Source organism: Girardinichthys multiradiatus, chromosome 7, assembly GCF_021462225.1.
Source record: "Girardinichthys multiradiatus isolate DD_20200921_A chromosome 7, DD_fGirMul_XY1, whole genome shotgun sequence".
NCBI lineage: Eukaryota > Metazoa > Chordata > Actinopteri > Cyprinodontiformes > Goodeidae > Girardinichthys > Girardinichthys multiradiatus.
In genome coordinates this window covers 43312720-43325326 of record NC_061800.1, presented here as the reverse complement: position 1 = coordinate 43325326, position 12607 = coordinate 43312720, and the positions used below count along the sequence as shown (strand labels likewise).

Here is a 12607-nt window from a genome sequence, read left to right as displayed (position 1 = left end):
AAGGTTTCACGCTAGGTAAAGTAAATTGTTGAAAGGTTACATTTTGAACAGGCCTCATTCTGTTGGATTATTTTCATTTTGTCCATTTCATCTCATCATACACACATCAATGTCAGTATTTACTAAATAAGGTCAAATTCAGGCAAAATGAAACAAAATAGATCAAAACTGCCCCTCAGAAAAAGCAGAAAGCAGGAAAAATCATCTAACCTCCTACAGCATCAGAATATATATAAATTGACATCCCTGTTTTCATGCATTTAGAAAGCAAAACCAGAGCAACATCATATTTATAAAATAACATTATTCCATAGGGTCATGATAAAGTCTTTATCCAAATCATTTCATAGTTTTACTCCATAAACTGCATCAAGAAAACTAAAGAAATGAATAAAGTACTTTTTGTGTAGATGAGATTGCATTGAGTCAGATATAAACAAAATGAGTCCCCTTGGTAACTAAAATGTGCGTATCAGGTCCAAATAGAACCAGGGTTTTACAAACAGATCCTTTTGTACTGAAGAAGACCCTGTTTTAAACCAAAAGTTCAGTAGAAAAGCAGAATAACAAGTTTTGGTTTTTATTAGTGTTCCTACCTTCTGTCCAGGAGTATCTGCAGACTTACCAGATGGAAAGAGAATTTGGGTCAGGACTTCACGCACATTCAGATTTTGTGCTCCAGTATGACTTTATGTGCAGAACTGACCCTGTTGAATTTATTCTGCCAGTGGATTTATTCCAATAGGAACTAAAACATGAGATAAATGGGGTATTTCCTAAAGTAATATATCTCATCTGAAATATTCGACATGTTCTGGACCAATCCCTCTAAGCCTTTCCATTTTATAAAAATATATATATATTATTTTAGATAATCAGTTTTTTAGCATTGGAGGAAGATTTTGCAGTAAAGTATTTAGAATTATTTAAACATCACAGATCCAATTATTGTTGGAGTGTATAGAAGTCAGTTTATTCACTCCTGACTTTCTCCCAGGTTTTAACAGCAGTCTAAACTAGCAACAACCTGCAGGGACAGCGTGACTTAAAAACCTCGACAAACTAAACGCAAAACTAAACTGCTGAGTTTCTCTACAAGCTGATGAACATCTGAGGGGAACATACATGGCTGGCTTTAGATTTGATCTGACCCCGGTGTGTGTTCATGGGACAATGGCAGGGTGGTGACAGGAACACAGAGAAGGTTCTTAAAACCCGAGCAGTCTGAGTGTGGTTCAGTACGCTGAGCTCTTTGCAGACCGTGGACCTGCAGCTGCGACGGCAGAGATGCTTCAGGCAGAGCGAGAAGGTTTCACCAGAGGACTTCTCACCAACTCTGAAACACTCCAACCCCCAGACCCAGACCCAGACCCAGACCCAGACCCAGGGAGACACAGAGAGCGATCAGGTGTGACTCATCAGGCCAATGCTGCCCCCATGTGGTCATCTCAGGGTATGTTCTCACTTGGTTTAAAACTGTTGTTTCAAAACGTTTACAGCGGGTCTATTAATCATCATTAAAAAAGCATTAAGATCAATTATCTAAAAATGTTTTCTTTAATGTGGCAAATAGTTCTTTAAAATACTTACTGTTTTACTTACCTTCTGCATTTTAACTGGTTGTTTGAAGGCATACCATTAATGTCCTTAATTAGTTCTAAAATTAACTTAACTTCATTTCCAACTTCATCAAGAGAAACCCTGGTTTATAAACATAAATATCCACATATCATCAATTTTATTGGTTCCTTTATTTGTACATAATTCATTAGTTTTCTTTATTCATTCATTTTGCTTGGTAGTTTCAGTTGGATTGTTCAAGCCTAGTAAAGAGTTTAATTAAAATATATTAACTTGTAATTGAATTGGTTTTGTTAATAAATTCTTATATTTTAAATAGACATTGTAGTGAATTTGTTCCATATGTGTGCAGAGTTTTGCTGTTCAGTAATGCCAGAGCTTGATTCACTCTTTCGTCTATTGTCCTAAAACCACAGCCATATTAGGCTGGTGTTTCCAGGACAATACTTGACCAACCAAATGGTTATTAAATTAAATATTAAATAATATAAGCATCCTGATTGCACAACACATTCATGCTAAAGGCCTGCTGGAGGTCACTTTGCAGGACTCAGAGCAGATAGCGGTCCTGCTGATGGGTTAAAGACCTCTGACGGCCCTGTCCAGCATTTCCTGGAATCTCCTCCATGTTCTTGAAACTGTGCTGGAAGACACAGCAAACCTTCGGGCAATGACATGTATCTATGTGGCATCCTGGTGGAGTGGGACTGAATGTGCACCGTCTATAGGATTCAGACATCACCTCATGCTACCAGTAGTGACACTGACCCTGGTCAAATGCAAAATCACAGAAAAACAGTCCAAAAATTACTAAGGAAAATGGCAGTGGCCTCCACCTGCTAAATCATTCCTATTTTTGGGGTTGTGCCCCTGTTGCCCTTTAGTACACCTGTTGATAATTTCATTAACACCAAAACAGCTGACACTGATTAACTACCCCCTCTACTACTGAACCGACCAGATCAAAATTCCAGACGTTTAACTGATATCATACTCTGATTAGAAAGTCAGTCAGTCAGTCATTTTCTACCGCTTATTCCATAGTGGGTCATGGGGGAGCTGGTGCCTATATCCAGCAGTCTATAGGCGGGGTACACCCTGGACAGGTGATTAGAAAGTGTTCCTTTCATTTCTTTGAGCAGTGTCTAATAAAGGAGTAATAACATGAAGACAGGGATAAACAGGTATTAGCGCAGTCATTACAAGGGTGACAGTAAGCTACAGAGATGCAGGGTGAGAGGTGACGAATGTCATGGGTTTGATGAGAAAATGAGACTTGAGACTGACTTGGGGGAAAAAATGGCTGATTAATATCACCATCCTAATGCAAAAAAACACTTGTTCCTCTTTCAGTGTTTTTGAAAAACTGGTTCTGAAACTGTGTTTCCAAGAATCTTTTTGTGTAGTTTGATTCTTTATTATTTAGCCAAAGCGATGAAGAGCCCTTATGGAAAGTCAGAAGAGCCGCAAGTTTTAGTCCCCTTGTTATGGTCGAGGATTTGGAGGTAGGACCAGAGCACAGAACATGGCAAGGAGGCCGCATGGTGAGTACATTGAGGTTTAATGAAATTGCACACAGACTTACAGGCAGGTCATCCAAATAGCAAAATCCGGCCCATCTCTCGGATCAGAGCCGACAGGAGCCTGAGCGCCATCCGTACCACAGCTCACAGATTTCATTCAGTTTGGGATTATCACACTTGCGGTTCAGAGAGCAATGCTGGTGCAGACATGGGAACCAGGATCAAGAGCGGACTTTGGATTCATAAGCTCCAAGCTGACCACCATCTAAAAGAACCTTTTATAACTAGAACAGGCCAGTATTTCATAAAAAAAAACAATGGTTTGTTGATATGAAGTTATGTATTTCAAAAGGTCATGGTGTAATACAGAAAAATGAGCTTTAACAACAGAAAAAAGACCTTGCAAAAGTATTTAAATGTTTTTTACATTTTATCACATTATAACCATAGAATTAAATGCCTTTGACTGGGATTTTATATGATTGACCAACAGAACAAGGTGAAGAACTGTGAAATGGAACAAAAATGACACAGATCTGTTTAATAAATAAGGGCCCAGTGGTGTGTAATGTTATCTCTGTATGAATCCAGCTGTTCTGTGAAGGCCTTGGAGGTTTGTTAGCAAATATTAGAGAACAAACCTGAAGAAAAGGGAACAGCAGATAGGTCAGGGAGAACGTTGTGGAGAACTTTCTCCCAACCCTGTTGAGTAAAAAAAAAAAAACTGTATTCTGGAGGAAAACCAGCACTGCACATCCCCACACCATTCTCAAGGTGAAATATTAGGGTGACACTATCATGCTGTAGGGATGCTGTTATTTATTACAGACAGGGATGCTGGTTGGAGTTGATGAGAAGATGGATGGAGCTAAATACAGGACAACTCTGGAGGAAAACCTACAACCAGAGCTACAGGGGAATGGCTTGACACAAACTAAAAGACTTGCAGCTGTTTTTCAAAAGATGGTTGGACTCAATACAAATGCAAAGCTTTTTGTTTTTGGTAACAGACATTTGAAACCCATGAATCATTTTTCTTTCACCTCACAATGATGCACTACTTTGTGTTGGTCTGTCACATAAAATGGCAGTGAAGGCCCAGTGGTGCCTACCTCCAGAGGTAATTGGGTCAGAGGCGGAGTGAACCCTGGACAGGTCGCCAGTCAACTACAGAGACAAACAGTCATATGCACACACTCATACCTAAGTAATAACCAATTAAGCTAACAGTCTGTCTACATGCAAACTCCATACAGACAAACCTCAGGGTGGGATTCAAACCCAGAACCTTATTTCTGCAACAGTAATACCAACTGCACCACCGTGCAGCCTAATGCTTAGACAGTGAGGGTTTCTGTCTCATACTTTCATTTATGACTCTTGGTATCAACTGTTTTCATATCTCTTCCTTCAACACCATGGATGTGTTTACAGGATTCCTCTTCATGTTAAGAGAAATCTGAATCTAAACAGATTTTGTATCATTTAGGAGAGTGGTTTTTACTCCTGGTTCTCAGGGTACCATGTCCTGCAGGTTTCCCTGATGCCACACACCTGACTTAAATAAATACATGATTACCAGGCATCAGCAGCACTTGATGGCATGCTGAGGAAGTAGCGCAAACACTTGAATCAGTTGGGCTCTAGCAGATACACAAAGTGAGCCCCAGGGTTTAAAAGCACTGTTTTAGCAGGTTTTAGGGACGTTTTTAGTGTTCCTCATTGGATGGACATCCCTCCATCCATCCATCCATCTTTCTGCTCTCTCTACCTTCCTTTGTCTAGACCCGCTTGTCTTATCGCGGGTCTCCAGAAATCACTGGGTGAGAAGCAAGGTCACCCTGGACAGGCTCCTGGTCCATTACAGAGACACACAGGACAAACGGTCATGTATGCACATACACACACAAGCACTTTAGGGCAATTAACAGTAAATAAAAGTAGATTTTAATCAAACAGTCAAGTTTTTGGACAATGGCAGGAAGCTAAAGAACCCAGAAATGCTTAGAGGGAACATCCAAACTCGATGCAGAAACCCTCTCAGGCTGGGATTTGAACCAAGTACCTTCTTGCTGCAATGCTACAGTGTTAACTACACCACCATGGACATTTTTTTAGAAATTTCTGTGCCTCTGAGCATCTCCTGTTTTCACTTCACTTTCTTTGATGTGTTCATAGGTTTTTACTGATATACGAAGGTTTTCTGGAAATTTCACCACATTCCTCCCCCTTTTGATCACTTTCTCCTCGTCAAGGAATCTCACCTGGAACACATAAAAGTGTGCAGAAATTATCACGGTAATAAATTTCCTTCCACCAGATGGCATTCAAAAGAAACTCTCACTGTCGGAGGAAGAAAATCACTGGGTTGGAGGATGGGAGGTGTCTCCCAAAAGAGGAGGAGAAAAGGCGGTGAAAAAACAGAGGGCAGCAGAGAAAATGGAAAGAAAGCTTTCCATACAGACACATGTGGTCAGGAATGTTTCTCTCCCGGCTTCACAAAGTAAAACATCTTTATCCTCTCCCTCTTTCTGCTCTCTCCGCCTTCCTTTGTTGTGAACAGCTCCTCTGTTTGTGTTTGCAGACGTTCAGATGACTTTCCCCAGCCAAACCCTGGAAAAATGTGGAAACTGCTCTCAGCACCAGTGGAAGCCGGATAGATCTGCCTGGAAGCAGATGGCTGCAACAGTCAATCCTGAGCCAGCAGAGTAAGTTTTACTACCATTAACATTAGACCTTTAGCTCAGAAATGTTCCTGTTTTAAAGACAAATGTGTTTGTTTAAACCTTCTGGTTCTCAAGGCAAAGAGCATCATCCTCATTGCTGTTCGGCAGAATAAGTGAGAGAGAATAGAGAATATACAGCTAACTGCTTCTGTGAAGAAAACATCATAGGAACGTGCAGTCAATTTTTTTACTCTTTAACTGCATTAAAAAGAGATGTTTTTATTTTGTAAATGTTAATGAAAGTATAATCGGTGCTTCCTACATTCCGTCATTAATTTAATTCTGCAAACATTGGACCATCCTTTATAAAAACCTAATTTTCTGCAGCTGCAACATTCAAAGTGACACTCAAATGCAGTCTGACTGATTAGGACTAATGAAAAAAGATGTTAGGTGAGGTCCGAGAGCGTGAGCAGCAGGTGAAAACATCGTTTTTTTCTGAGAGAATGATTCATAGGTCAAAGTGACCCAACAAACAAACGCTCCTTTGAAAGTGCCCATGAACAAGAACTGTTGTGAAACTGAGTGAAAAAGCAGCCAAACTCCAAAGGAAACCTGTGAAAAAAGTCCAGAAAGCCTGAAGAGCTGCTGATCAAGAGTGTTCAGACTAAAGAACAGGTTCAGAGCTGAACTTCTGTTTAGATTCAGGAAACTGGTCAGGAATGTGTTCATAGTTGGGAATACGTTCAGAGTGAGAATTAGGAATAAAGAATTTATTTTGAGACAAGAAAGAGTTCAGGAATCAATTATGTGAAGAATCTTCTCAAGGTCAGAAACCGGTTTGGAATCTGGATTCAGGTAAGAATTGGAAATCTTTTCAAAGTGTGGAATATGTTGGGAATCAGGAATCTGTTCAAGGTCAGGATTCTATTCAGCTCTGGGAATCTGTTCAGAACATTATTTTGTTCAGGAGTCAGGTCCAGAACCAATAATCTGTTTGAAATCTGATGCAGAACTCAGCATCACATCCACTGATCTTGAGTTGGGTTGAGAAATAAACTGCTAGATGTTAATGGATCAGTACAAGGACTGGACCATAGCCAGAATCCAAAAACAAAATCCTACTTTAACATATTACAAGCAGATCTGGCTGCTTGGAAGGGAAACAGAAAGAAATGAGGGTTGGACCAGGACCTGAACCTCAATGTAGCTGGGATTATGGGTGTGAAAACAGATGGAAATGGTGGACCAAAGGTGCTGAGAATGACAAAGACGAAAGGAGGATTAGAGTGGGTGATTGTGGTGCAGCATGATGTCACAGGAATGCATCAAGCCTCGCCTTTAGCAAGCTGAGAGCATGTAGAGGACCGGCCACATCACAGTCTGATTAACTCTTCATTCACCTGTTTTCCATCTGTGTCTGATGTTCGACACATTTCTACCAGCCTGAATAATGTCAGCAATCATTTCAACTAAAGCTTTCTCTGCCAAGCCCCTTCAAAATAAAATAAAAGGGACGCGTGTAATCAGGATGTCACTAAAACACTGTCAATTTTTAATCTTTGTTAGTCCCTTAGAATCCTTTTAGATGAGATGAAGAGAAGGAAGTTTAGAAAGAGAGGAAGAAGATGATGAAGGGGAGTGGTAGAGACAACAATAACAGATGCTAAGTGAAGGCTAATGACATAAAGTGTGGGAAAGCCCGGCCCCTGGAACAGCTGAAAAGACGATGACTAACATCAACAGTGAGGTAAGACGGCCGAGGCTGGCTGCATGAGGGGCAGCTGCTTCTGTAAACCAAACTCACTGAGGTCACACTTATTTCGGTAAGCTGCTTCATGCTTCCAGGTCTGGGAATTAGATGGCAACCTTTAATTTAGCCTCAAGTCAGTCATTTTACTTTCTTATTAAACTCTGGTAAATATACCCTCAAACCCCTTTCTGTCAATTAAAAGAGAGCCCTGTCTAAGAACTATCTGCAGTAAATGTTCCGGTTCTGATCGCTTCTGAAAGCTAATTCTCTAAATCTCCTCAAAAATGGTTGAAAAGACTCAAAATTCTTAACAGAAGCACAGAACCGGACCTTTTCACAGTTCTACATGGAAACAACATGGAAGCTCCAACAGGTTCCAAACTAGTTTTAGACTCGAAAGATTTCTCTGAACTGTATTTTTTGGCTTATCCAAATTTGGGCTGTAAAGGTATCATGTTTAGGAGGGAAACCCAGACATCCCTCCTCCAACAGACGTTCTGTAGTTCTTCCTGGGGGATTTCAAAGTGTTTCCAGTGAGCTCTAGATCTACTCCTAGTTGGACATATTTCAAAAACCTTTAAAGGAAGGTGTTCAAATGACCTCAGATGATCTCGTTGGATGTAAAAAAGCAGCAGCTCTACTCAGCTCAAGTTCTGCTGGATGATTTAGCTCACCTCTCTAAAGCAGAACTCTTAACAGAAGAATCTCATTTCAGCTGACTGTATCAAGGATCTTGTTCTGTCAGTTATGATCAACATCCCATGTCCACGGCCAAGGGTAGGGACGTATTTGGACCATCTTTAAACTCACTCACCTTCGTCTTCATCATGACAGACTGGAGCAATGGTTTCATTAATGGAGACGTAGATCAGTTCCAGCTATCATTTCTTCTAATGCTACATCCTGACATTACTCCTGAGGCAGAGACACATTCCTGAGCTGAAGGCACCATTAAACTTTCTTCTTCTGGTTGGGAACCATGGCCTCAGACTGAGAGGAACTAAGCAAGTCACCAAGAAGACATCAAGATATTTGAGCTCCTCCTTGTTGTGTTCTTGATGGCATTTCTTGAATAAAAACACGTGTTTACAGTTGTGAATGTATTCAGAATCTGGAATGTGTGCATCCAATAACCACTGATGAGAGTTGGGGTGTAGATGAACCAGGAAATCAAGAACTTTCAGCTCTTCAGCTGTGCTCCTTCTTCACTGGATGGCTATCAATGATCCGTCACTTTGGGCCAAGCTTCAGTGGTCCGACAGATGAGCTCACATTTAACTCTACAGAGGAATTCTTGACTCAATAACAGAAAGGTGCCCAGGTCTGGTGGCTGAGAACAAGCCCAGATCATCAACCCTCCACCACCGTACCTGGCAGTTGTATGATTTTTGGTTTTCTCCATACATGGGGCTATGCACTTTAGCCAATCATTGGTCTCATCTGTCCAAACTAGTTATTCCAGAACTCTTGTTGTAAATCTGAGTCAGACTTTCTCTCTCTACCCTTTTCAACAAGTGAAAATATTAAAACTTTTTCTAAGTCTCCTGTCAGAAACATTAACATTTAACATTCTAACTGATGACTGGTGTCTCGAGTGGAACTTTTGGGTTTTCTTTTAATTTCTCTGATGTTGGGGTTAATTTGCTGAGACGTCAAAATTTAATTGTCACATACAATCCCCAAATATCCCATTTAAGGGGTTCAGTGAATGCATCATGATGTGAAGTTAAAGCTGAGTGGTAAATCACAACGGGAGCTAGTATAGTTTTCCTTCTGGTCATTTAAATACATCTATGGGTGAGATATTTTTATTTCGAGGAGGTCTAAAATCTAATGACAGGGTTGTTAGGGCAGAGTCAGCTCAGACACCCCAACATCGACTCAAGAAAATCACATTTAGTTATTAAATGACCAAAGACTGCTATGATGGTCAGAACTTTGACAGAAACATGTATAAAATAATGCTACCAAGTAATCAGGCTCTTTTCTTTAATCAGAATAACAAACATGCATTAGGTAAAGACATGAGCTAAACACTGAAACAGGGACACAGGATCATCATTAAGAATCAGGGAAAGTTGGATTAACAGGAGACTGGAAAGTTCTCCTCTCACAGAAAAAGAGACCATGGAAAAGTAAGCAGTGTCCTCGCCGCTCCCCTTTTCCACTTTCCCTGAATGAAGCCTGTGTTTTAGTCTCCTTGCGGCAGTTAATGTGGCTGGCTGATGTGCAGCGTGGCACACCAACTCATGCCAGCGGCAGCAACTCGGCCTAGGACTGGTCTCTATTAAAATCAAATAAGTGGCTCAATTATGTGTGCACGTGTGTGTGCATGTGTGAAATGGAGGGCCGGAGCTGGATGGGAAATAAAAAGGAACACTAATCTGGAGCTGGTCGCCACATGTTGTAAAATACAGCCTGGACGCTGCTGCAAGTTACAGAAGGCTTCTTTATGCTGAGATATGCTCTAAAATTTTAAATTCTCAAGTTTTCAAGTTCTTCAAGGTTACTCTGTTTTCTTTCCAGTTCGGCTCATCCCTCCACGCTCAGCTGCTTCCAGTCGGTAAAGATGTAGTCAGCTCTGTCTCCATGGAGATGTCTCCAAACACAGCATGCTCTGCCTTGTTGCCATGGTCACTGTGTTTGATGTTCGTGCTGACCTCCCGCTGTCAGAGGATGGTTTCTGCCCCGTTGTACGGTGCTCCTGAGCAGGATAACACCACACTGCTGTTCGACAGCGGATCCAGCCTCCGGAACTGCAGCTGCTCGGCTACCATCCAGAGCTGTGACGTGGCCCTGGCCAACTCTTGCTGCCGATGCCACACCGTTCCACGGTCGGCTCTTCCCCGCTCCAGCCTCAGGCAGCCAGGAGGTGTGACTGTGTGGGTGAGGGACCTCTGGGTGTTGGAGGAGCTGCTGAACAGCAGCATGGTTTTTCATCTGCAGTTATCCTTCTGTGGAATGAAGCCCCTGCAGAGCCAGCAGCTTGTTCTGCTTGGTCTACAGACCCTCAGAGTTCACAGCGACGTTCCAGGAGCTCCTTATCCCAACCAGGAAATCAGAGTTTCAGCCTCAGCAGGCACTGCAGTGGAGCTGGACTCCTCCCCTTCCCTCCACATGACTTTTGTTGATGTCGAAGTGCTGAACGGACTCTCAGCTCTGAAGGCATACAGCGTTATCGGACCACCTCTCCATACTTTCTCCCAGTTCTTCCCACACTTGGTTTTCCCATTAACTCAGACATCTTCTGATGCCTCTGATGATCCACTGGAGTCCAAGGAAAACACTTCAGTACCTTTACAGAAGACATTAATCACATTTGTATACTAACGTTCTCATCAACAGACCGACTCAAGGGCAGTTCACGCTGCTGCAGCTGCAGTTAGAGTTGCAGAGAGATGTTATACATGGGAATTAGTTTGAAAGGAAGATGGTGTACACAAGTGGTTGGAATATTTTATATTCACTGTCATTTTAGTAGAAATCTGCTTTAAAGGGCATTTTAAAGACATTTTTTTTTCTAATTAATCATTAGACTTTTATTTTTTTACATGCATTCATCCTTTTTCAGAGAGGAATAACTGAAATTCTTCCTCTAGTAATATCAGTTTGGAAATATTCTCCATGGGTTGCAGGTTTTTATTTATCTTTCATAATTTTATTTGTCATTTTTAAACCAAAGCTCAACTGAAATGCTTAAACTGCTTTCCTCTGCTAATAGCCAGTGCTTTGCATATGTGAATTCTATGGTACGACATAAAAAAGCTCGAGCATTTACATGCATCCCATCTTGAGTTTGCCTAAGATGTCTGAAAGACAGCTTAACAGAAGTCTAAATCATGTTGTAATGTAGAGGAGTACACTGGTTTTTAAATCTTTCCCAGTGCTTCCTGGTCATCTTTGCTCCCATTGCTGTGTGTAATCATGTTTCACTCTTCTCCCTCATGCATCTGTTTGGCCTCTGTTTATCCGTTTACGAGTTAGGGGTTTATTTGCTGTCTTTTGTCATGCACTACCAAGTTTTCTGTGTTTTAGGTTTATTGGTTTATGCCTCGCCTGCTGACCACTGCATATAGACACCAGGGATTAGGTGGGGATGGATGGATGGATGGATGGATCCCAGCGTTATCATTTTGCTTGGTTTCTTAAAACGGACTCAGTTCAGTTCCTCTTTGCAATCTGCTTCTTGATAATTCAGCTCTAGATGTGCTGTCTTTAGTTTGTTCTTGACACATTGTGTTTTCAGTTTCTAATTTTGGATCTTTGTTTCTGGATTTTCTGTTTTTGCAGTATCTTATATTTTTCTTACCATTTAATAAAGTTGGTTTCCTTTCCTTCCTTGCCTTTGGGTCCTTTGTGCAATAATACTCTGCCACAGCATTGCCTTGCACTCAAACAAAGATATGGTGTGTTTTTTAAATAGTGCCCAGGCACTTACCTTTCTGGGAAATATACTGTAACATACATAAATTGATCTCCGAAAAGGCCAGGCGATGACAGATTGTTTTGGACACGTCAAAACAATTCTGTAGCATGTGCTTCTCCGCTCCGTCACCTCACTTTCCACGCCTGTCCAAAAAACACTCACCACCTGGATTTAAAAAGGCAAATGGGTAACATGTTGGATGATTACTGCATGTTTGATTATGTGTCATCTGGCAACAATATTAAATGATGTTCGATAATCACTTAAACATTTGGTGAAATCAAACGTAGAAAAAGCAATGAACTCACGGCTGCACAACAGGTTTGGTTAAGTGTCATTATTAACAAAGTAATTGTAGTAAATTAAGTCGGGGCACAACCTGATTATCAGGAATTAATAGCCAGGCAGCTCTCAGTCTCTGTCAGTTATGTTTTATGAATACCTGCCATGTGAGGTGTGGTACATTTGCTACATTCTCACACTACTCTCTAATTCTGCATTATTTGCTGTTATTTCAGTTTTTAACTTTATGTTCTCTCTCTTTTCTCTTCCTAGAAGCTGCACCTGGCCTTACTAAGTGTCTATCTGTGACACCTTTCTGGAGAGGGGAATCGTCCGAGCTTCTGCTGGCAACAACTTAATGCTCACCTTCTACAGA

At 41.2% G+C, this 12607-nt stretch overlaps 1 protein-coding gene across 3 annotated transcripts; it reads left to right on the top strand.

Moving 5' to 3' along the window:
* The first annotated feature begins 1243 nt into the window (after positions 1–1243).
* LOC124871984 (uncharacterized protein C21orf62-like) lies at positions 1244–11855 on the top strand. Of its 3 annotated transcripts, none has more exons than XM_047371636.1 (3): positions 1244–1453; positions 5689–5812; positions 11559–11855. In XM_047371636.1, exons 1-3 carry the CDS (start codon positions 1288–1290, stop codon positions 11584–11586), a joined length of 318 nt encoding a protein of 105 aa, XP_047227592.1. In that variant the 5' UTR covers positions 1244–1287; the 3' UTR covers positions 11587–11855. The 3 variants fall into 3 exon arrangements, with proteins under 3 accessions (XP_047227592.1, XP_047227591.1, XP_047227590.1); XM_047371635.1 differs by having other exon boundaries at positions 1303–1453; positions 10050–11855; XM_047371634.1 differs by lacking the exon at positions 1244–1453 and adding an exon at positions 5447–5607 and having other exon boundaries at positions 10050–11855.
* The last annotated feature ends 752 nt before the right edge of the window (positions 11856–12607 follow it).

What these genes read in the sequence shown, in the direction of transcription:
- LOC124871984 (XM_047371635.1), top strand. Translation starts at nt 10,113, where the DNA reads ATGGAGATGTCTCCAAACACAGCATGCTCTGCCTTGTTGCCATGGTCA.